Source organism: Plectropomus leopardus, chromosome 3 (assembly GCF_026936395.1).
Source record: "Plectropomus leopardus strain MGB_pleo_1.0 chromosome 3, ASM2693639v1, whole genome shotgun sequence".
Taxonomy (NCBI): Eukaryota; Metazoa; Chordata; class Actinopteri; order Perciformes; family Serranidae; genus Plectropomus; species Plectropomus leopardus.
Genome location: NC_142178.1, coordinates 26,056,239 through 26,083,037, shown reverse-complemented (window position 1 = coordinate 26,083,037; position 26,799 = coordinate 26,056,239). Strand labels below are relative to the sequence as shown.

Here is a 26,799-nt window from a genome sequence, read left to right as displayed (position 1 = left end):
TGACAAACATTGTGTCCTCTGGACTACAGAGGACAGGGACCATTCAGATTGCTTCAGTGCAAAGTTAAAAGCATTTGTGATGGTATGGAGGTGCGTTTGTGGCCATGGCATGACTGAATTGCACATCTGTGAAAGCTTAGTAAAAACTGAAAGATACAGACAGGTTTTGGAGCATCATATGCTGCCATCGTGACAACATATTTTCAGGGAAGTCCCCGTTTATTGCAGCAGGACAACGCCAAGCCACATTTTGCATATGTAACAATAGCGCTGCTTCACAGTAATAGTGTGGGCATAAGACTGACCAGACCTATCTCCCACTGCAACTGTGTGGCACATAATGAAGCATGAAATGCAGAAATGGAGGCCCAAGACTGTTGAGCAACTTAAGCTGTATGTCAACCAATAAATCACTTTCAAAAATTCAAAAATTTGTGTCTTGAGTTCCTTAACGCTTACTAACGTTTGTTTGAAAGAACATTTGATGTAACTCATTGGAAAAAATGCCAATGTCCCAGCTTTTTTAGGACTGTTGCAGGCATCACATTTTGCATGACAGCACATTTTAAAACAAAACAATCAAGATAATGAGTTGAACCTTAAACATCTTGTCTTTGGACTATTTTCAGTTGAATATATGTTGAAAAGATTTGCAAATCATTGCATTCTGTTTACATCTGCATTTTACACAACTTCCCAACTTTTCAGAACTGGCACTGTATACAGTGTACACAAGTGTTATGCAGCCCCTAGACGTGTCCAGCAACCTACAGTTTAGAGTTATGTGTTGGCTCATGTTACGCATTTTGCTGTCAAGGAGGAAATTAATTCCTCAAGAGGGGAAAACGTCTCCAGACGTGCTTACCACAGAAATGTCCCAGACAGAGTCATCTGTCAACCGCCAAGAAACCTGGTGTCACGGGGTGTCATGTTAGAAGATGGCAAGCCTGAAACGAGTCTTTAAACAACCTAGGTTGCAGAGAAACGGGTCAAAAATGGAATGTATCTAAGAATGTAAGAGTTTATGACTAAAAAGCACAATGTAGGATGGAATTATGCAATTTTTTATCTATTTTGCACTAAATATGTTATGTACCTCTTCTTTAGTGTAATTCAATGTACTCATTTTCTAAAACAGTCTTTATCCATAACAGTGTTGCAAAATGGTTATTTAAAAATCATCATCTCTTTTCAGGCTGATAAGAAATACTGTTTTTTTTTTCATAAGATATATTAATAGAAAACTGTTGTGCTGTTCATGTAGGATAATAATACAATTTATTTTAAAGTATGCAATCTAGTACATTATAGTTTACAGTACACATATATGTAGTTTGTAACATAAATAAGACTGACTTATCCTTTGATGTGGAGCTGTTTATGCCCTTACAGGAGAAGGCAACTCTAATGATTTTTTAATGAGCTCTTTTTTTCTTTTTTTGTTTTTATATCTTACAGCCAATTTAATCCAAACAAAACCAAAAGCACAGGTCAATAAATCAAAAAGAATCTTTGAAAAGGGTCACTACTTAGAAAGGAGATGTGTGCATGATTTGCATCCAGAGTAAGTAAGATTTATTTGTAGAGTAAACTTTTTCATTTAGTTTCATACATGTCGGTGAATTCGTCAGAGTGAACGGTGCAGCATGCAGCATGAGTAAGTGTCAGTTCGTGCACTTTGTATCCAAACACTCCGGATATGTCTGCTCATACACGCAAGGGCACGCTATATGTTTGAGTGCTCAGTGAGGTGAAATAGAAACAGGAAGGTGTGGTGGATCATTATCTTCTCAGCCTGACTTCTGCAGTTCTCTCCAGATCACATCATGTTTGAATGCCTGGATCCTGCTCAAGTAGTCATGAATGTACCAGTGTGTCAGGATCAGTTGGGCTGTCTTAGTCCTTCCGAGGAACAATAACAATGTTTTCTCTTCTTGGCAGCTGTTCAGAACAATGCAGTGTGTCATCAAAACAAGTGCAAGGGTGGTGTGGGAGCTCTCAGCACGACTGAGGAGGTTAAAAGTAAAGCAAACTGAAAAAGTTAACCAGTTAACTCCTGCAACAGCAAGGGCTTTTTAGAAAATCTGAATGAAATGTTTCACTCACACATTGACTCAGGTATGTGAATGTGCCATGCACTGATGAAAGGCTGACTAACGCACCATAACTTATGTCTAACCGCTTGGTGTAGGACAGCATACTATACTTCCTTTATGTGACTGGAGGAGTGCAAACTGCTGTTCCCTTAAGTGCTCTAAACTGCACACATGGGTTCTGAAGGAGTTAACTGACCAACCAAAATAAAGAGTGACAGAGTGCTCCTAACCACCTAATACACAAACTGCCTGGAGCACAGTAACAAAAGTAATGGATGACCAAGATTAGCAAGGACAGCTAGAGGCTTGACAACATGGCACATACTGTATTATGGCACTGGCTTACAAGACAGCGAAAAACTTTCCCTTTAAATTTTTTTCCCCAAGTTTCCTTATATCAAAAATGAAAAATGTCTATCCAGAATCACAAATATATTCTGTATCTACATAATTAATGCGATAAGAAGGTTATAATTGGCAAACTCTTTAAACCTAATGAGGTCACTGTTTATATGTCTGCACCATTACAACAAATTACAATATTAGAGATGTTTTGCCCTTTTGAAACATTTGTTGCATAGCCAATTAAAACTCCAATTACACACAGCTAATTACACACTTGCTACAGACAGTGCATGCAAGACTGACCCTATTAAGGAGAACATATTTGAAAATTATGACAATGAGCTGAGGCTAAGGGGCCTATTTAAATGATGGCACATGGTCAAAAGTGCATGGTGCAAGTACATTCAGGTCGTGTCAAACTGCACATTAGTTAAACAGTGCATATTCTGAGTGCAGATGGGCAAGGGGGTTGTATTTAGTCCTTTCATTTATTATAGGTTTGTTTTAGGTGTAATATAAATTCAACTAATAATAGTGTCATCTTCCATTCCTTTTAAAAGCCAGGTGTGCATGCACCTGGTGCACTGCTATTTATGTGGCAGCGTTAGCAAATTGGAGAAACAGATAGTTTTCTGTTGAGAGTAAGTGCAGTAATGTCACTGCAGCAAAGACTGTTAAAGCAACAAAACTAAAAATGTAAAAACAGTAGTTAAAACATAACCAAGGAAAAAAAACAGAACTTTTAGCCCCTGAAATAATCAATAAAGTTCCTCGTACATAAATGCAGTGTCTCTCTTAATGGGGAGTCAGACAGCAGCTCTGCTGTAGTCTCTGCTATGTTCATATTTTAGAGAATGTAATTCATATTTCCTCATTAAAGGCCCCATGTTGTAAAAACTCAAATTTACATGTTTTATTGATATAAAGAAGGTATGGGTGCTATATACATATTGTGAAAGTATCAAAACGTTCGATCAACAGAGAAATGCACACAGTCTGTTTTCAGAAACTTTGCCCCTAAACAAGCTGTCAGGATTTTTGTGAATTTGTGATGTCACAAATAAAGACTATTACATAAATCCTTTCAAACTTAAACATTTTAAATGGGTCCCTCTGCATTTCCTTTGGGAATGTTTTGCAGCGTACGTGAAAAATGGGGCATTTAAGAAAGAGGGTGAATACCGGTACATATTTAGGCAGGCAGTATGAGAAAAATAATGTGCTTGTTGAACATTAAAGCAGGTAAACATCATCTAGTTGAAACCCAATATACAAGAATGAACCTGTAAATGAGTATAATATAATATGGGACCTTTAATGATGGATTATTTCCACCACTCGCAACCCACTGACGCATCACTGTGTGTGTGTGTGTGTGTGTGTGTGTGTGTGTAACAAGCAGAGTGATCGCCTATGGTGAACCAGCCAATGCAGACACATCTTAATATCTGAGCAATGCATCATTAAATAGTAGGAAAAAATACTGCGCTACTGACTTCAGATCAGCTTTTTGTTGGTCCATGGTGCAATCACTTTCTGCTGCTTCAAAATAGCAATCAACCAGCCACACCTCATTTTAAGACCCACACGCCCAGGGGCGCACAGATGGGTGCAAGCTACTTACAAAATGTGGGATGCAATGTGTGGATTTGCCATGAAAATGTCAACTGCGTCGTTAGGAAAGTAGTGATGACGTTGCACTGTGTAATGCTTTGTGCTGGGTGTTAGATAGGGCCCCACTGTTAACGGTTTTCCATAATTCACTGTAGTTTGTTGGTGTGCGTTCGTAAGCAAAGAAATAAAAACAGTTTTCAATCAAACGTTATCTCTTCAGTGCCGGATTTGTGTTGCATGATTTTAGCATTAATTTGTCTAAAGGGATCCAAAATGATTTATCACGGTTCCATAGAGTTAAAGGGACCTTCAGCATGTTTTTATGTGACAAGATTCCCGCATGTTTTTATGAATGGCCACAATATCCAGCTGGAAGGGCTTTAGCTCTACCTTGGCATTGACTACTGCAGACACCTTGCAATGTCTTCGCCATAATTTGAAATTGCTTGTTGGCTCTTAAAAGCATATGCACTGGTGCAGAAAAGCTTGCATTTGACAACATGTTCTTCATTATGGAAAACTACAGACCAAAGCATGAGGAAATTAACTTTGGCACATCTCTGAATAGTGTTGACGGTAATTAATAAAAGGAGAGAAATCGAAATCCACAGTCCCTTTTCTGGCAGTGCATATATTCTGAAGAACAATCCTGAAGGCTAAAGCACCACACAACATATCTGTAATTGTGCTGGGAGGTATTCAGATAGGTTTGAGGCTCCACCGCCAAACACCAAGCAGTAACTAAACATAATCCTGTTGAGTCGGCCTGAAATAGGAAAAAAAAGCATTCACAATACTGAAAGCTCCGATTGTTGACAAGTTGTCAGGAAAAAAAGAGTATGTTTTCACAGCAGCAGTTGCTGAAATTTTTCAATGTGTTTGCGTAAGACTGTGATGACAAGAGAAACGAAAGGCAATGAAGACAAACACAAGAGGAACAAACTTCTCACTGTGCATCCTTCAACAGCTTGGGAGTGTCTGTCAAAACATGACCAGACGTAGCTGTAGGCAAGAGGTCTGCATAATTATGGCTCACCCGTGGTCCTGCTTACAGGTCAGATCACATACCTAATATGTTTGCACTGTTTTGTTTGGAAATGGGCAAACAACCAAACTGAGACATCAGTTCTGCTCCTCAAAACACATCCAATTACTGCCTTTTCTGTGTACAGAGCATTACATCAAAACATGGTTAACACTTGTATATAAACTATTACAATGCAGCACTGTCTCCTAGACATTTACATTTATATACAACTAGTTTGAAACAGCTAATGCATTAGAGGGAAAAGTAATGCTGAGTGAATTACTTTTTCTATCAACACATTGAGGATATGTTCCAAATTAACTCTCCTGGCAAATCATAAAAATATCGATACTGAACCTATCAGCAAAATGTGCGCTTACAACATATTATTACATTTTTTTTTTTTCACCAAAAGATAAAATTTTGAAACACACTATCTAATCATACTCAGTATTATTTTGTATTTTTGCCTTTTTCAACGAACTGACCAAAAAACATTATCTTTTCTGAACCTTAACCAAAGTGCTTTTGTTGTTTAAACTATGGAGAGGTTGATTGCGTGCAGGTGAACTACAGTGGCTAATGCCAAAATGCAGATGTCCATATCTAGAGCCAGTGTTTGGTTTGTCCATTCTGGGCTACTGTAGAACAACATTCTGAATGTAGATATAAACAGCTTTTCTCATATTCAGGTGATTACACTAACAAAAACATAGTAATGAAAATTATATTCTATTTCTGCCAATTGATCCCCCTAAATCCTACATATTGCACTGTTAAAAACTGATAAATAAATCAATAATGAAAACAATCATTAGCTGAAGCCCAACACGCTTGTAAACCTAAAACCTAATTCAGAAGATTCCTGGAATTAATGATGCCACCTGATGCAGGACTCATGTTCACTTAGTATGCTCAGCCAATATGTTATGTGTTGAAACATGTCGAAGTGTCTAAATGGAGCACCTCAGCCTGATGTTTTTGAAAACAACCAACAACAAGCACAACAGAGAGCCTCTAAAACTTCACATTTGTCATGGAAACGTTCGTCCTTATCCAAGAATGTGTGTTTTGAATAATATTGTAATGTAAATGCTTTCAGCTGAAAACCATGTACTGAAAATCCTTTAAGAGGGTGGCCAAACAGAGCTCCATGACATATCTATGACTTTTTCCATTTTATTTCAACATTTATCAAAAATATGGCATTTTTTAGCAAAAAGAATCACACTATAAGATTTATTTATGGGGCCATGCCTTGTAGACAGAGCCATCTCTCTCCTTTCGCCTTCCATTTACTGTGTAGGCTAAATGTTGACTTGCAGTTTGTCTCCGGAGTGCTGTTCACTGCACTGTTTGTAGTGGACGTTGCAAAACAACGTCTACACTCCTCTGCTTTAAAACTTGGGGAGTTTGGAATCGATCGGTCCTGTCAGTGAAGTTGTATTTGCCACGGGCAGAGAAAAAATGTTGTGGTTGTTCGGAGAGGATTCAAATGACTGGACTGCACATTCACAGCTCAGCTCAGGTAAGGAACAAATGACCCCAGGCTACGCACAAGCTGACACATCAGTAAACCATGTCCACAAGGAAAACATTAGATTTTGCTCAGCTTTTGGACCTGGGGTGGATTTTACACTTTAATATAGCAACAAGTGATATAACAAAGGTAGAGTTCTTCTACTTAGCAACAAACAGCAATAAGAAAAGACCTTAGATTTGACCATACTGCTTGCAGTATTTTCTTATCTTTACCCTGAATCCTAAAATGCACCACTAGAATCTGAAGAAAGTTACATTTTATCTACCTCACAACAAGGAAAAAGATAAAAATATCTAATTTTTATCCTGAGCTAAGGACATTGGACTGAATAATAACCAAATATTTGTCAATTTGTCAAATGTCAACACTTAGATACTGTACTGCATTATTGGGGCTGCTCAAAGTATCCCCCCATTTTCAATTTTCTATACTAAAAAACTCACTATATGCTGTAGCCCCTTCAAATCTGCCTTCATTACACCTTAAAGTGACAGATGCACTCTAAAACTGACACGCATATGGGTCTGTTTATACTATACTGGGTGTCTTCTTATTTGGAAATGTTGGTTGTCGGTGCTTACAGTCTAGGCATACAGTCTGCACGGTCCTAAATACTGGCCTATAAAAGGACAGTCTTCACACCCAGACCCTCTTGTCAACACACGGACATAGAAAGTATAGTTTGTCCTTTAGAGGGAGAATTAAGCAATATTACACGAGAGGGTGTGCTCAAACGTCATTTTGAGCACGGTCTAAGAGTCTTGTGGACCAATCAGAATGCTTGGTCGGAATTACTTCTTGTATAATGTAATGTGAGACACGTAGAGCTGAGACACACCATACTCTCGACAACGTCATCAACATCACCATAATCTGAGAGTAACAGTCTATGTGTCCATCAGCAATAAAACAAATGTAATAGAGTTTAAATGTTTATTCAATTAATCATGTAAATAGACAAAAACATTGTTACGTGTATAGACATTGACATAAAATGTACTATTTTAGTGTTTATGTAATTCATTAGTTGAGTTAAAAAAAGGTATACATTTCTTATAAATTTGATTTTGGGTGGGCAATATGGAGAAAAATCAAATATCACAATTTTTTTTAACCAAATACCTCAATATCAATATTGCAATGATATTGTTGGGTTGAATATTGGTGCCTTCACAAAATATTTGCACAGTGAGTAACAGGAAATTGTCACCAATATTTGTTCATTTATAGATTGTTAGTGAAAATAATAATTTTTTTCTTTCATCCTTGAACATTTCTGGGCTGTGGTTTTCCTGATGGGTTTGGAAAAATATCTTTGGCACTAACATTAACTATGGCACACCAACGTCCAGGTATGAACATTTGTGAATGGGTATCAAATGAACAAATCAAGTCGCGTCTATGTTAAAATAGTAAATTATTAAAAAATTAGGTAAAAATACATCAATACAAAATGATCTGTTATGTACTATCCTCTTTCTTAAGCACTATGCTAGAATAAAAATACTTTAAATAACACTATAAATGTAATATATATTCCCAGAAAATAAAGCATACAAAATACTATTTTACTGTTATGTCTCCTGAAAACCTCCCCCCACTATTGCTCTTCCCAACTAAGCAGTCTGTTTTCATTCAGTGCGCTCTCTTCTCCCTTGCTCTCTGTACTCTGCCAGAGCTGTCAAAGTCAGGGAATAAGTGGCACAACGCTGGCATCTTTGGAGGGCCTCGTCAACATCTTTTGGCCTGCCACCTTTGTAAAATATTCTAGCCAGTATGGCTTTTAGCCCTAGTCTTGCAGTGCTAACTCAAGGATAAATAAACGCTGGCTGGAATCCAGCCAGCTGGTGAGCCCTCTCTGCTCCTTCTGGTTGTCCTAAAGAATGGTTCAGGTTGCCAAAGCCAGGGCCCCTCAGAAATAAAAGGATCCTCCTCTCTGCAAAAGACATTTTACATCAAAGACAGAAAGCATACACTGAAAGGTTCAGTGCGTAGGATTTAAGGGGATATATTGGCAGAATTGGCGTGTAACATAAGTATAATTTCTTTAGTGTATAAACACCTGAAAATAAGAATCACTGTGTTTTCATTACCTAAGAATGAGCCGCATATAGAATGAGTCGTTGTTTATGGAGATCACCGTGTTACACTGCCATGTTTCTACAGCAAGCCAGAACGGACAAACCGAACACTGGCTCTTGATAGGGCCATTTGTATTTTTGCATCGACCACTGTAGTTTGCAGCCCCTCCGAGATGAGAGCACCAGAAAAACACTCTTTTTATTATTATTTTTTTATGTGAAACTGCTTTACTAAGTTTTTTTTTACCAGTTTAGATCAAATGGTCCATTTGGAGAGGAAGAGGCCTCTGTCGAAAATAAGGCTTTCAATAAAAACCTTTTGAACACCTCAACCTTAAGTCATCAGAGAAATAAGGTGAGCACAGTTAAGCAGGCTCTAACAGGCAGTCTCTAAATTTGCCAAACAGCATAGGAGAAACATTGATTTGTAACATGAAACTGCTTTATTCAGTGTTTTTACTGGTTTTAATCACCTGGTCTGTTTGTTTTCCAGAGGAAGAACCCTTTGTGGATTACTGGGTTTCTGGTAAAAATCTCCTGAACAATGAACACTGAAGGAATACTTACCAAGAGAAGTTTCAGCTGGTTGCTGGACTGTAATTCTCCCCGCTAGATGCCACTAAATTCCCCTAAATCTTGCACACTAAACCTTTACGTCTCAGTATATCTATTTTCTTATTATATCTGTAAATATCTTGGCACTGCACAGATAATCTTATTTAGGAAAGTGGGACAAGAATCAAGGGATTCCACATTGGCCACAAACACTGTATGTGCCCTTTGGATAATTAGAGCTGGATTTAGATGAATCAGTATTGTGTCTAACTGAGCCACCTGCATAATACAAAGAAGAGAAGGAAAAAAACACTTTATGCAAGCTATTGTTACTCTTTAATTCTTGCAGGTCCCCCAAACCGCTCTCCAAATCTGTGTCACTGCCTCGTCTGCAATGTAAACCAAAACTCACTCAAAACAATATGATGTGAAATTCCGACAAAAGGACACGTTTGTGCCAGTACCTCCAGGGACATGAGTGACTGTCTACATTCAAACAGACACAATTGTTTATCTGAAAGCCATTATAGTTAACAGAATGTATCAAGGAAGAGCTATGGAGCCCCTGCAACTTAGGTGATTTATATTTATAGTTAAATGCTCTGCAGATGCAGAAACAGACAAAACACACACAAAGTGACAACCCACCCCTACAGCAGTGTAAGCCAACACCATGCAGGTTTAAAAAACATGAGGGAAAACTCCTCTAACGACAAGATGCTCAACACAGACAACTGAGACCCACATGCCAAAATCCATACACAACCTTCTTTTGAGCCAAATTAGATGTGGGCACTGGGGGAGGTCCCTGCCACAATAGGAGCACATCTCACAGTTCACACTAAAACCAAATATGACACATCATCTATTACTGTGTTCACCAGATACAGAACATAATAATAAGCCTTGAGCCTCTTTTTGAGCCTATGGTGACAAAAGGAGGAATCCCAGTAACATTACTTTGTTCAGGGATTGGAAGAACAAATTTAACCATGGTGCTTGTAGTGGTGGGAATGCTTTAATTGTGCTGTCAGGTGGTATAAATAAATAAATATGCCCTTCATGTCAAAGGAATGTTTATAGCCTGAGGTTGGAGAAAAAAAATGAAAGAGTAAGGAGGTCAAAAATGTTACGAAAATGCAGGACAGGCAGGTGATGGACAGAAAAAAACAAGATAAAATGAGAAAAACTACAAAAATAAGTAAACTCGTGCAGAGAAATAGAGAAAAGGGGGATAAAAATAAAAAACTTCTAAATATTCTAAGTATTCTAAATATCCCTTCACACTGTATAATTCAACTGAATGACAACCTTTATTATATTTATGGAGTAAATTTGTGAACTTCTGTAGTTTGTGACCAACTCCGATTTTTTTGAATGGAGTCAATTTAACCAAGTTCACACATTTTTTACTTTTTAATGAGGTCATTCTCGTCTACACGTCTTGCCATGTTTTTCAGTTTAGCTATGTGTATGTACAGAAGGGTGTGACACTTAGATTTAGCACAGATATCTATAAAAAAAACTAAATCAAAAAAATATTTTTGCATGGTTTACATATAAGGAGAATCAAAGGAATGTGAGCTTATATTTTTGAATTATGATGCAGTGATTTGTACATTACAATGTTGCAGCCATAACATTTTGCAGCAGATGCAAATGACAAGGCAGATACACAAATTATTTTTCACTTTTGTTAACAATGTGAGATGTGGCATTTAGCCTTGACAAAATGAATGCCATGCATCTTCAATTTCAGTGGATGGAAGTAAAATTCAATAGTGACAATACATAGCCAGCTGTACAGGAGTGTACCAAATGTCAGTTTTTGGGCATCAAACCTTCAGTGAGAAATATCAAGGACTAATTGAGGCTTCAATGAGGGGACTGGGTAGTGAAATAACTTTTTTAGTTGATGTACCTAATATAACATGACAATTAGGCACTTTGTAAACATTCATATAATAAAAGATTGGACTACTGGACTTAGTGGAGGTCTGCGCTCAGCTTCTATCTTAAATTACTTTTTTTTAAATCTTAACTTAGCCCATGATAATACATTTATCAGTTTATTATATTTTGTATCATTGATCTGAATCTGTAAAAATAACTCGTAAAGTTGCAAAATAAATATAGTTGAATAAAAAGTACAATACTTGCCTCCGATTTGTAGTGGAGTAAAAGTACAAAGTAGCAGAAAATGGAAATACTCAAGAAAAGTATGTCAACTTGATCAGTGTGTATACTGAAGGAACAGAAAACTGTTTATCATCCAGTCTGACAAAAACCTCTTTTGTCAAATCTTAACGAAGGCAAAAGTCAGAGAGTATCAATAACTAAAATATTACAGAAAAGTTATTACATTCACTGCTGTTGTCTTCAAATGTCGTCTCTACATTAAAAACATACAAGATTTTCATACACAAAGCGTGTTTAACTGCACTCCAAAGGAAAGGCCTGCAGAGAAAAGATCCAGTTTTACATTCTGCTCAGGGCTGAAAACACTAATCAGTAATTAATTATGAGTCTAGTGAAATGGCGTGAGAAACACTATGTAATCCAAAACCTACCGAAAGCTGGCGAGGGCTAGGTAAATTGTCTCTCCGCTCCATGCCCACACCGCAATGCCTCACCAGAGATTATTGAACAAAACAAAACTAAGGAGACAAATGAATATTCATGATATGACATTTGCAGGGAGCTCATCATGGAAGCAGCCAGTGGCTCTGCATTTAAATGGGCACAACTCAAACATCACTGCAAATAGTGAAACTCTGCGGTGCTCCTCCAGGGAGTTTAGATGTGTTTGAACTTGAATTGTAGAAATAAAGTGCCAATTATCCCTCTAATTGGGAGTAACAAAGCTGGTTGCCTGTTGTGCTTGGTCCCCTGTTTACTGCGTATCTTTAAATCTCCAATTTAAAAGCTCTAATGAGTTCAATTAATTGTGAATGAGAGGAGTGATTTGGGAGTCACAGCCTGCTGCTTGGAGCTGTATACTCAAGGGAATGAGGTGTTAACCAAACGCCAGCACATAGTACAAACAGATATCCCCCCGTTAATGTTCAATAATAATTTCATCAAATCACATCTATGTGTTTGTATTAACATATGGTCCTCAGCAAAACTCATTAACATACACCTCTGATTGAAGGAAAACACAAAATCTGAACATTTTTACACTTTTTCCCATGCTAGTGTGGCTCTATTGTGAAGTGATGGCAATGTCAGTCTGTCGGTTCACCACTTTGTTCTAAAACCAAACAGCACAACAATTATTCAGTCATTGTCCACCAGACAATGCTTCCCTTCTGTACCCAGATCTAGAAAAAAAGATTATTTTTGTGGTTTTACTTGCAGCCAATCAGCTCAAGCGTTTTAAGATTTAATGCTATGCATGACTGGCCCACTACTGCAGCAACTACAACACATACTGTCTGTGACATGGTGAAGTCGAGCACAACGAATTACAGCGTTGGCATTTAGCATGCACAGGTGCAAACATTCAAAAGTATGGCTATTTTCTATACTTTCAGATGCATTTTTCAAATGTATGAATGCTTTTATTCACATGATGGGTATAGAATGAAGTAAAAATAAAAGGTATCAGATTAAGTACTATATTAGTATTGGTATCACATTAAGGGCACTGGTACTGGGATCATACTTTTTTGATGATACACAGCCTTATACACTCAAATATCTCACATTTACTAGATTGCTAAAAAATAATTGCATTAAAATTTGTGATCCTAAACAATAAAACCTAATGTCTTTGGTGATCACTTAACTTTTCCTCAAGCACCACCATTAGGTTGACATTTGTGGTTTTGAGAAAATTGTCTTGGCAACTATGAAAGAGATTGCTATGAAATTTGGTACAGACATTCATGTCCCCCTCAGAATAAACTGTAATAATCATCTGGCTGTTTAATGCAATGGGAATGCGCACAATCGGCATTCACACCCAGGTGAAATGACTCTGCAGTAGATGTGGGTTTTTATCACCTCAGGCTCCAACCAGCATTGATGGGGCGCAACACCCAGGTGAACGTGGTAATTTCAGCTCCCTAACCGGCGAGATGCAATGACGCGCCGTCAATAATTACCGGCCGTCTCCTCCTAAACAGCGCTAAAACACTGATCCATATACATCAGCACAGGGTTTGAAAGGGCGACCTGGTCACCTGTCTGTCCGTGACATCGTACGGACACACCAACAAGACAACGCACACACGCACGCACGTACACACATGCACATGCACCAGCCGACAGAAAGGCCGACACACTCTGCAATGGTTAGTTCAGTGGCAGTGGGAATACTGCCATTTAGTGTGTTTAAAAACCTGCATGCACCCACTGATTACGGTGGGAATGAGGTATTAATGAGCTGCTGGCATGGCTGTAGATCCTTTTTTAACCTGTGTTAGATTATGGTGATCTGTTGAATACCTCTGCTTCTGTATATTCTGCTTGTTTGTATTCTTATGGTTGACACAGCTTACCATGCTTCCCTGAGATTCATTACTGAATTGTAAAGCTCTCCCTCACCACAGTGAGTTATCCTCTCGGGTATGATGGCCTGCTTTCGCCACAAATCTCTCTCTGTCAATGGCACACTTTTACATATAAGGCAATTCTTGAACTGCTCCCATACTACCTATGCGTCTTCATCAGCAGAAAAGTGTCAAAACAATACTATGCAATCTCAAGACTATTATGCTTTCTGTTCAAAATACCCGTACGGAAATTGGAAAAGGGGAATGTATGTCTTTTGCATCCCTGGGCAAGGAATATTTTGCCGAAGGACTTTAAACCACAGACTGTGTAAAAAAAGATGGATGACATGAGAGCTCCCCAAAAGTGAACCCAAAACATCTCGAGCGTCCCCTGGCCATGGAGATCACTACTGCAGAGCATCAGGCCCCAGATTATGTCACCAGCAAAAGATATCAATGTCTGTGTCTGGGATATTTTGGCTTTATTTCTGTGAAGTGGGAGTAAGTGGAGATGTGTCATCCATGTTTACATACAGTCTTTGCTTTAAAGTCACAGCATTAATATCAATAAATGCTTTTAAATCCAGAATGAAAGAATTAAAGGTAGATTCTATAGATGGTAAGGCTTTTTATCTACCTGATTATCGAACTAAACCTTTTAAACATTTCAGATTACTGAGAAATAAATATGTATGATCATTATAACCATGCTAAAATAAAGTATAAAGTAGCCTAAGACTTCTGTACAGCACTGTATATTGGCCAGGTTCCCTTGAAAAGAAGAATCTCAATCTCAACAGGACTCTCTGGTTAAACAGGGGTTAAATAAAGGTTAAATAAATCAATCAATAAATAGTGCAGAAATGTAGAAATCTGCAGTCCTGTGTCAAGGATGTGTGTGAAAAAGGGGTTTACGGTTTGTCTGGCACATTTGCTCTCCAAGAACAGTTACAATTCCTACTAATCTTTCTTTGCAACTCCAAGACTCCCAGATCAAACATTTTACAAGACACTCTGAAATCGAATAATTTATTCATTACAAGCATTTGGAGTTGGGAGAGTTGAATATTTGAAAGGTGACAAGATCAGCATGTTACATTTGGAATTGGAAAAACTGGCTCTCATCAGCTCAAGCTCACATCAACGAGGACTGATGTAAGTAGAATTTGTGAGTATATAGAAAGTTTCTGGGGCGAAAATCAAGCCACTAATCTTCCATCTAGATTACCCTTGACATTTGTCTGACAGAAGCCTAAGGATGGCAAGCACCTTTTGACAGGTTTCTGACAGGCAGGCAGACTTTTTTTAAAAAATGATCTTGCCTCGACTTTGCCCTTGTCACTTGTTTTGAACTCACGAACCCAAAACAACACTAATGCATTTGCAAAAGAACGCAGTGGGAGAAAGGGAGAGAGAATCAGTCGACATTATCTCTCAGCTAAGCTGATGTGGTAATATGCGGGCCAGCAGTTAAACCAATCTGTGACTAAGCCTGCTGTGTTTCTCTCAGCAGAGCTGCCTTCAGCTTGACAGCTGAACGGGAAAAAAACAGCCATGTATACAGACTCCAATTCAGTGGGATGACTGAAGTGTTGTGCACAAGCTTCACAGGTAAGAAGGGAAATGTATTTGTGTTCGGACTGAGTTTAATCAAAATATTTCAATTAAACACAATTCTAGTTTTTCTGGAATTTGATGTAAAATGACAATGTCGATGATGTCAAGTCAGTAAACCATTAAATAAAAACCCAAAAAGCAGGAGAGCTTCTTCAAACTAGTAATAGTACAAAAAAAGACTGCTTTTTGGTGACGGGCATGAACAAATAGAAAAAAACGGAAGGAACCAAGGCACTCGTCTTAAAGCAGAAAATTAAAATGCCTTTATTACATTGGCAGGTTCTAAAAGTAGAATAAGATTTTAAAAAAGTAGATAATTCAACACATTTCAGATTCCAGCCTTCTTCAGTAAGTTGCTGGCGAAACAGTGACGACACAAATTTATGCTCAAAGGGTAAATCCATCAAGCAGGTGAAAGCATCCTATGGCGAGACATTTCAAGGAAAAACACAACAGTAACCCAATCCTTCCTAAAAGCTGTAGGTAATGATCATATCCCAGAAACAGTATGTAGAGGAAATAGGATCAAACAACGCAATCATTGAGAAAAATTTTGGATTTTTGGATCTAATTTAAGTACTATCCTGGCCTTAATGAGGATCTAACTTTGAGACATATTTTGGGAAGTAATACACATTGCTTTGGTGATATGTGTGTATATTTTGTACATTTATGATTTTTTTTTTGGATACAAACACATGCAGTATGATAAAAATGTTCATTCTCTCTTTAAACTTTTTTTTATCTTTACACCATCTCAGAGGTTGCCACCCCGATGACCTTTGGTATTTATTTTCTGAAAGACTGCTCCCTGTGTGAACTTTTCTGAGAGGAAGGAGCCGAGTGAAATACTATCTCAGATTGGTGGACTCTGATTTCTGAATGCTTTCACCTGCTTGATGGATTTACCCTTTGAGTATAAATTTGTTTCGTCACTGTTTTGTCTAACTTCCTGAAGAAGGCTGGAAGCCGAAACGTGTGTAAGTATCTATTGTTTTTTAATCTCGTTCTACGTTTAGAACCTGCCAATGTAATAAAGTCATTTATACTTTCTGCTTTAAGACGAGTGCCTTGGTTCCTTCCTGTTTTTTCTATCGATAAAACATTTGCTGTTGAAGTGTGGTTGCTCTCATGCCAGTAAGAGGATGGATTTATTTTAATTGATGACTATGCTTGTTGTATTTTAAGAGAGGTTAACCTTGGATTCAAAGAGATAAAATCCAATCTAATCCTTCATTCACTTCTTAAAGTTCATGGCCAAAGGCAAAGCCTGGAATACAGATAGATGGGTGAACTTGTTAGCAAACAAGTTATCCAGCAGACACCAAACAACATTAGAATTCATTTTAAGTCGTGTTTTGGGCCACCTGGCGAATAATTCAAATATGCGCTCTCCTCTCAGCCCTGATTTCGCCTCCACCAACTCCTGTGGGAAATATCTGGCTCTTAAGCTGCTAAATGCTAAAAAGCTCCACAGAGCTGAGGGGAACTGCAAATCACATTATCATCTGATCCATTGTTAATGCAAAAAATTGATTAGAGCTGTTTTAAATCTGCCTGGGCCAGTGGTTTTCAATTTGGGGATTATGGCCAACAGACTGTCATATGATGTGAACTTTCTAGGAGTGAACTTTGGCTTGAGTGCAGAAAAACACACAGAATACTTTTAACGCTGAAGCTGTTTACACCTGGTGTTTACATGTGTTTCAGTCGTCTGAAATCTACTGGACAGCCAAGACACGCTGCCGTTCACACTTGTACCTATCATACATCTCCGGCTGACTACTTGAGTTCAGATTTCATTGTCAATTACAATAGAAGGTCAAAGGGTCCCATGAACAGTTATTACATCCACAATCTGGCTAGCTGAGTGCTAACAATAAGAGTACAACTGGAAATACCATTGTCTGCATAATTCAACAAGTCTCCTTCCAAAGGGCAAACTGATGGATGGTCATGCAACACTTTGCCCAACTCAGAGTAAAATGGGAAGGTTATTCATGGGTTCCATGTGACGTCACTGTGCCTTAGCACCGGAGTTAGGACAAACAGAAATTGTAATGCTAAAAATTAAGTGTCTGTGACTGTAATTCTGTCTTTATCATTGTCTGCATAAATATACAGGTTTACTGCAGTTAGCTGAAAGGGGGCATATCTCTACCTGCCGTGGAGGAGTTGGACATATTTCTATCAATACATTGATTCTCCCCCAGTGCATGTATATTGGGACAAAGACAGTGGTCCATTCAAATGGCCTAATCTAGCTATAACCGTAGCTCGACTATACTGTGCATGTTAACGTACTGACTAAGCGAACTTAACATCAGGCAGTTATGAAATGTAAGGGATGTCATGTCATGATCCTCTAAAACAGGCATGTCAAACTGGTCCACAGGGGGGCCGGTGTGGCTGCAGGTTTTTGTGCCAACCAACCAAGAGCACACAGTTTGACCAATCAACTGTCTGAAGACGGAGATCAGTTGATTAAATGAGTCAAGTCTGGTGTGCTGCTACTTAGTTGAAACAAAACTCACAGCCACCCTGTTTGACATGCCTGCTCTAAAAGAAATAACTCGTATGTGATGAATGTGATGATATGTGAGAAGATGAAATCTTTGCAATGTTCCTTTATTTAAAGTTAACAATAATGCATTTCAGTAAAGTGCATCTGAGAGAAACTGTACCACTTCCTTAGTGCCACCTTTCATATCTTCTCTAAGGTAATAAGGAAAATGTAAAGGGAAATTCATAAATCTCGACTTGATTCAAATCCAGCTAATTATACTCATCTAAGTTCAATAACAGTGACTTGATATGCCTGAGCGAAAATCACACCCATTACAGACAGCCAGACCGATGTAATGGTGGAAATCAACTCAGGAGCTCTGTAACAGAGCACATTTAACATCTTTAAATCAAAGTCAGTGAAAAGGTTTCATAAACACAGGAAGGAAAAATAAAACGCATATCCACCTACATAAAATATTTGAAAGTTGTTGTTGGATTGATATTCTCTCTTTGATGCATCTTACAGACAGGTCTTACTCCCAAAGCAATACGGTAAGCATCTGAACGGTATCTGGAAGCTAAACATGACAGATGTTTAACTACTCATTAGACCTGTGTACAGTGTAGAAAACAAGCAAAGCAGTGTAAAGCGTGGGCCAAGACTTCTGGTGTGGCGAATATTTCTACTGGGATTTAAATTACAAAGATGATGATGATGCAGGAGAAAGGATGCCTGTAGAAAGTTCCAGCTCAGCTGAAGCAAACTAGTTTCAAAAGCTAACTTTTAATTCCGCCTCAGGATGCTGTGAAACCACTTAACACTGTTTGGCCATTATATTACTGAATAGCTGTTACTGCACAGACCAACACATAAAAGCAGCACTGCTGAGTTTTAGCATCTTTCAACAAGTTCTTAAAAGGTGACGACAGTGTTGTGTTTTGTTGTGTTCGCTTCAACTGCCCACGAGTGGCCAAACAAATCAGGCAATGAAGGTTTAAGAAGACAGACACTAAGAAAGGAGTGGAGGGGAAAATGTTTTATAACATACACTTCATGCAGGAAGCAATACACAAACAAGTTTCCTCTACGTTTTGTTCATATCCATAATTGTGTTAGTACCTATTGATGTCTGTGATTTACCAATGTTTTAATATTTTTGCTCTTTTCTTAGGTAAGAGAAACATTATTAGAAAAACTGCAGTAGAGTACTATTACCAAGACAAGAGAGAAACATCTTGTTTCAAAGTCCATTAATTGTTTGTCCAAAAGGAAAGATCAGTTTTAAATTTGAGGAACATAAAAAATGCATGTATGCCATATGATGGAATTTAGATAATTATGTTTTAGAGTTATTATAATGACACATTTGCAGGCTAAAGAAAGACTATAAAACACTTAAGCAAACCCTTAGGCAATGCTTTTTTTTTTTTTAGTTCCGTTTTCATGCCAAACCATATTTTATTAATTTCAGTTACAGTATGTCCTTTTGCTGACATGGCATCTACGGCATTGCAAATGTTATGCAGTTGCTGGATTTTTGATTTTCCTCTAACGCAAACAGAGACACTCATGGAAATTAATCAAGATAAGGTCAGATAAGTTAAGATAAGACAAACTTTATGGTCCCCTGAGGGAAATTTTGCTTAAGCAGCAGTGCTACACCCAGCTGCAATCAACTTCCAGCAATACATACTCAACTTAACAGCACAGTGATTCCCCGCAGAGATACCAAAGTACATACAATGAAAATAAAAACATACACCGAAATACAGAAGAGGGTATGTTTAGTATTGCACATGCCTTGAGAAAGGTAAAGAAGAAGGGAGTCATAAAAAAAACATAATTCATAACAACATAACAAAGTGAAATAGTGCCTTACTGCTTCCCAAATTAACGAGTAAGGATTAAACTGTTCTCTTGTTGAGCAGTGTCATGCTGCTTATAAGAGCTAAAGTTTGAAGCGGTTGCTACATTTATTGTATTTACAGTTACTGGCTCTGTAACATCTATCTGAAGGTAATGGCTCAAATTCAGAAAACAGTACATCAATTTCACTGCTTATAGTCTTCTTCTCACAGCCTTTTTTGGTGTAATTTCTGTGCATGTGTCAGTGTATTTGCACACGGCACAACACCTGCCCTTATACAGCGTTTAGGGAGCGTTACCTACAATATGCTAATAACATACAATCAGCCACGTGCCTCCAATTTATGGTCAAATGAGATTCATCATCCAGCACATCTGGGTATGAACAGATTAGAACGTTAAGAACGTTTGGTGCATCTGGAGCTGACTTCTGGGAGGGAGGGTTTTGGATGTAAATTGAAAATTTAACTGAATATGGAAGATGCTCAAGGAAAAGTGTTTCTTACATTTGTGAAATATGCTTATTCACTTTCTCGCCAAGAGTTAGATGAGAAAATACCACTCCAATGTCTCTTTGTTAAATAAGAATCTAGAACCAGCTGAAAACAGGAGGAAACAGCTACCCTGGCTCTGTGCAAAGGTAACAAAATCTACCAGCACCTCTAAAGCTCAGTAATTAACACATTATATGTTCTTTAATTTTGGTTTGCCGGGAGCAGTAACCTTCAGGACACTCCACTGGTTGCCGGGCTTACATAGGGATGTTATGTTAGGACATGAGTCATGACTGGGACACCCACTGTGATAAGATATCAAATATCTACGTCGTAAAATGGAGGAAAAAAAAAATCACACCAGTCAAGTGTGGAGTTTGTGAAATCTCTATCACATCTCTGCTGTAGTCGGAGCAAAGGGAGACAAGAGACAAATGGAGCCAATTTTCACTCCAGCAGTTCAACTTCTGTCATACTCTTGTAACCTAAGACAAAGACATGGGAACTCAACTCATCTCCGTGTACCAAAACAACCCCGGAGGACCTAATAGCAGCATGTCTCAAGCATGACAACTATGCAGTTTCCCTCCCCCTTTTATGCCCGATTGTCTCGTTCTACCCTCTTCCCCTGCCTTGTTTTCTCCTGATAACCCTTGTCTCTCTTCAGGCTGTCTCACCCCTATATCTCAATCTCCCACTGTCACACACTCCATCATTCTAACCCGCTTTATTCGCTGGCTCCCCTCCTCCCTCTAATAAGTGAAGCGCTGCAGACAAGACGTTGGCTGCTCTGTACAATGGCCACTGTTTACGTGTCTGCAGGCAACCCTCACCACAATTAGCAAAACAGCCCTTTACACAAGGCGGGCAAAAGAACATAAACAGCTCCCATACACAGAGGCCCCTTTGTTCTGCATACATCATGCATACCTGGGCGTCAGTGTGCAGGAGCCGTTACCACTGAATTCCAATTAAAAGTTGTGGTTGGATCAATACACCAGAGGACTACATAAAATAAGGCAAATACGTTTTTAAGAGGTGCATGAATGTCGGATTATTTATATCTGTTTTATAGATGTAAATGTGAACTACACATCTGAAATAAAGTTTCAAGATAGCGATAGATTCTACACCAGCATAATGAATGAAACAACAAAGTACAGTGCTGACTTTTAGTTTTAAATGAGTATTTCACTGCTCAAAAGGTGGGCTTTTTATAAAAGTAGGCTGTTGATGCAGTAGACAGAGGCAAATGCTTTTGAAACAGGTGCTACATGTTCAGGAAAAAAAAGGAAAAGGGCTGAGGCATTCATTTTTACATAAGAGGTAGAAAACCCACTATACCAGAATGCACTTCTTGTCATCGGATCAATGAACACCACTGCTAATGGGTGATGCAATGACAGCATGGCTGTTCCTCCACAGGAAACAATATGGTGGCCGACTGGTAACAAACAATCTCCAATTACAGTTAAAGTAAAAAACTAAAAAGTACACTTAAATAGGTTTCTGAAGTCATATGAGGTGAGAAATAGGCAATGCAGTGACAGAGTCTTGGTTTATATACAATCGGTACTGCTTAGCTTTACCGTATTTTCAGCCTTTATTTTTACAATACAAGAACATCACCAACTTCCCGTTCCCAAACTCTTGTATAACAGCCAAAAAGTGCACAACAATTTGTTTCTGAAAACATGAGAGGCAAGAAACAGGCAGTGTAGTAACAGAATGGTGGATCATATTTTATTAGCTATGCTTGGTTTTACCATTTGATCTCAGTTTTTTCAGCCTCTGTTTTTATAATACAGGAAACTCTGCAATGAGGCAAACAGTGCACTAAAATATGTTTCTGAAGTTATGAGAAATATGAAATACAGTCCCAGAATCTTGATTGATATTTGATCAGCATTTCCTAGTTTTGCAGTTTGAGATTAGTTTGGGAGACAGAGAGAGATCTCGATCTACTTTTCTACTCTTTGTATCCGTGGTGGCAAGCATTCAAAAATGTGGAAGGACAATCTGCAGTTTGAGCAACAGCGACAGTGAACATTTGAGCTCAGAGATTACCTGAATCATTTTGGGAGTGGTCAGACGAAGGGACGTTTACCGCATTTCATTTACACATTCTAGCCATACTCTTATATTACAAAGCTGGTTGAAAATCTGCAAAGTATCCCTTTCAGTTTCAAGACAGTAATAGATTCTATACCAGCTCTATACCAACATAATGCATTTCAAATAAAAAAAACTAAGGTTAAAGTGCTGACTTTCAGCTTTCAGGGCATTTGGAGGTGTTCACATCCATATTGGCTATGCAATTTGTAGCCTCTTTTACCCTTCAGGGGTATGAATAAAAAGGAATGAAATTCTTACACGGTTCATTGAACAGGGATGTAAACACTCAAATTAAAGCTCAAAGTCGGCACTTTAACCTCCTTGTCATTGCTTCATTTTACAAGCAATGCTCCTGAATACAGAGCTGAAACAAAACTACCCAGATACTGTAAATGCACTTAAATGAAAACGGTGAACTAATACATATAAATAAGACAGCTTTCCACAAGACTTGTGGGTGTTGTATTAGTTTTGCAGGTATGGAAATATTTATGCATACGTAAGGGGAAAATGTTCCCTGTAAAAACATGGGCGTGTGTGCTAACGTTTGTGTGTAGTGTAGGTAGATAGATGGGAAAGCCCACGCACTTGGGTTCAGTATAAATTGTCTGCCTTTCGTCTCTGCTCCTCTTTAATTACACAGCACTGAAGCGCAGGGGGCTACCTACCTACAAACCTAATGCTGCAGAAGGAGATATCAACAGTGCCGTTTATCATGCAGAGTGCTGACAGAAGTGGGGCGGCTAAAATGTAGTCTCTCTCTTTCTCAGAATAGATGCGCTGCCCACATCACCAAGAGCACTTATGTTTAGCTGTCAGTGGGGTTTTTAGTATAGAAGTAGATTATTATGTTGTACAGTGAAAATACATGAATAGGCTGCAAATGGTTGTAAAAATTACTGCTTGTACAGTGTGGTTAAAAAATAGTAAGATGATGTTTTTTATTGTGTTGACTCTAATCCAGCACTTTATACTTGAAATGAAACTGTGACTATCAGTTTTAAGTCCTGACTTTAAGCTATAATACACTGCTAGTATTGCTTTAGTGTTTGAGGCTGTTCTCATCCTCACTGGCTAGGACAATGCAGAGGGCTGTATGATGTACAGACACAGTAACAATTAAGTTTCAAAGATTGTTATTGACCCTTTATTGCTGACTTCACTGTATATGTAACCCTGAATAATATAGTAACCAAGTCCTAAATCAGTTAAAGCTTTAAAATGAAAGTCATACTGGACTGATATGTGTGGAATATTCACACTACCAGAAAAAGGCGGTCATAAAAATTATTTGGGGTGAATATTGTTTGTTGAGTCAATAAAAAAAAAAAACGCAGACATAGCGATATTAACTATAAGGGATGTTTTCATGATCAATTAATCTGTTATTTATTAATTATAGATACAATTTCAGATAAAAAGTCAGAAAAAATGAGAAAAAAACTCCCATTAAAGGTTCTGTGTATGACATTCAGAGCATTGAGACAGCAGCAAACATCTATTTGTTATGCGAAGATATAGCTGAGTAATGGCGTTCTGAACAGACAATGAAGTCACGCTGTATCTCTGTGTTGTAGTTCAAGCTTCTCTGTGGTTTGTAGGAGTGTAAATCACAAGTTTAATCACAACACAATATTAAATCGCTCTTTAGACAATGTCACAAAGTCTGCCATAAACAACTCTGACTATATTCAATTCAGGATATGAAACAATATCAATAAATATCCCCGTTGTCTTTTTTTTGGCTGCTTGCCATTGTCTGCCTAGCGCTAGGCTGCTAACACTGTTTGAGTGTTTAGGAAGGAGGTGTGTTTGGATGGAAATTGTGACGCATATGTACCAGATGTGGGATTTCATATACAGGCGTATCTTAAAGATATGCATCAATGTTTTTACTTGCATCAATGATATTGATCGTTGATCATTGAATGGATATTGCGATCCACATCGATGTATCTTGACACCCCTAAGGGTTTGTTGTGAGATCTTTTTTGAATAGGGTCCAGATAAGAAAATGTAAAAATACCTAGGGGCTAGCTGCTTCTCGCATCATATAAATAATCAAAAAGATAAAAGATAAAAAAGATTCCAATACAAATGAGACAAATGCAAATGTTTCATAATTTAGTGAAAAAGTATTCAACTTTTCACTACTGTTGAAAGTGGCGGCCGTTACTGTCGACTTCACATGTCCTTGCTATGACTATGTCATGACTTACAGGAAAGGTCTGCTGTTTGGTAACTGTTTTCTTGCTTGTTTACAATCTATTTATGAAAACACAATAGTAATAGTAGTTACTATTTAGTGCATTTCTACAAACTGTGCTTAGTCCCTCCATCCTGAGGTGAGTGGTAAAAATGCAGTCATCTGGCTTTATTGCCCAGTTTTGTGTTGTGGGCTACATTTATGGCAATTAGAACAACATACCAGGGGCAGTTTAAAGTGGGTCTGCGGACAATTGGCCCCAGGGCCAGTCTGTGGACACACCTGTGATAGACAGTTTGGCCATCGCTGCATGTTAGTGCACGTGAGTCCGTGACCCACAATGGTGGAATGGCGTCGTCCAACCCTCATTTTCCTCCCAATATTACCACTGTTAGCCCTGTCAGCATTGTTGCCGCTGTTAGCAAAGTTTGTGCTGCCAGCACTGTTGTTGTCAAGTTGTTGTAGATTTTGACATTGTTTTATTCGACCAACAGCCCAAAAACCAAAGATATTCAGTCTACTATCATATATGATGAAGAAAAGCTTCAAATCCCAACTTTTGAGAAGCTGGAACCAATGAACATTTTGCATTTTTGCTTGAAAAATGACAAAATTATAAATCGATTATTAAAATAGTTACAGATTAATTTTTTGATTCAATATATTAAATTGTGCAACTCTTTAAATTGAAGCAAACTAAGAAAGAGATGGTTACTTCAGCGAACAGTGAAGCAAAAAAAAGACAGCTATGGCATATATATTTAGCATTATTACATTTTGATTCTCTCCATTTAACTTTATAGCCACGGGTCACGGCGCCTAGTGGATGAAGCAGGTGCTCCCTGTACAAAGGCACCTTAAAAAAAAACCCTGACAACTAAAAGCTAAAAACTTTGTAACCACCAATTTACAAAGTACTTGAGAAATAAAGTTTAAGCTTTCTTACCATACAGTTCTCATTGTTTACATTCATTAACAGTATACTGCAGAGGGTAATGAAGTGTAAGCGGGGCCCTCACAAACACAAGAGCCATGACATTGAGGAAGCTGAACTTATGGTACTGTATATATCTTGATAATGAAAATACTTTTCCGGCATTAATTTCCCACATTCTCTGATAAGTGGAGCAATACGGGATGAGAATGAACTTCTGCTGTCACAATTTTCCACATAATGAAAATAACAGGAAGCAAGAAATGAATACATAACACAGTGAGGAAGGGAAAAGGAAACATCTTAATATTCATACTATTTTTGTGTATGTGTCTTTATGACCGCCCTTCGTTTGCCCATAAACAATAACAGTGATATATTTCCGCTACTCCAACGCAGGCATTCATACCATTTAGCATTGCCACAGACACAGACATCTCACTAATAAGAGGAAAAACAATGCAGGCAAGAGAAAGGGGAGACAAAGCAACACCGAGATTTCTTCTCTCTGCTTCACCAGAGTCACCTGGGGCAGCAATCAACAACCCTTTCGCCGCCTATTAGACACTGCTCTCACTGCAATCAGCAAGGCATATGCACAAGTTCCACGCTGTTCTTTAGTTTGTGCCTTCAGTGTGTGCATGTTTTTGTGCACCTCTGCTGTGCTGAGCCTTTAACACTTTCACCCCACAACATAACACATCGAGATGCACACTTTAAAATTCATTAAGGGGCCTCGTGAGGGAAAAAATCCAGCTGAGGCTCAACAGAAAGCTCTGTGATGTGTCAGTAGCTAATATTTCTTGAGGGGGGCGTAAGGTGCCACTGAAAATCACCAGGCTACAGTAGTATGGGGAGGTTTTATGCAAATATTTATGCACATTCCTTGCTCTTACTTCGCAGTATCAGTAGTGTTTGTTTCACCAAGTAATAAGGTGAAAGACAGAGGGAGTAGGTGTGATGTAGAGGCATACAGATTAAAAAATGGAGGAGGTAAAAATGATAAGGGGAGGAGGTTAGGGTGAGAAATAAGAAAACTAAAAAACAAAAGGAAAGAGCCAAAAGAGCAGAGAAGAAAGTGCAAGGGCAACAGGGCACGAGAAAAATGGAGAACGCAAAGAGGAGAGCCACAAGGCACAGATTTGACTTTACCTTCAGTGGGGTTGATAGCTTCTGGTAAGCTGTCCCATGGGAGGGTCCAGGCAGGGCAAGGATGAGGAGCGAAGTCTGCCTCGATGCCATTTTCCTAGGGGAGGAACACACACACAAATACACACGTTACCATAGAAACCCTCTCT

The 26,799-nt window shown here is 38.4% G+C and overlaps 1 protein-coding gene across 1 annotated transcript in view; it reads right to left on the bottom strand.

Annotated features, from left to right (window-relative positions):
• Positions 1 to 26,799, bottom strand: part of gstcd (glutathione S-transferase, C-terminal domain containing) — a 72,037-nt gene that overhangs the window by 34,121 nt on the left and 11,117 nt on the right. The window contains exon 5 of the mRNA XM_042485676.2: positions 26,654 to 26,747. Coding sequence (XP_042341610.2) covers positions 26,654 to 26,747 — 94 coding nt within the window. The remainder of the gene's footprint in view (positions 1 to 26,653; positions 26,748 to 26,799) is intronic.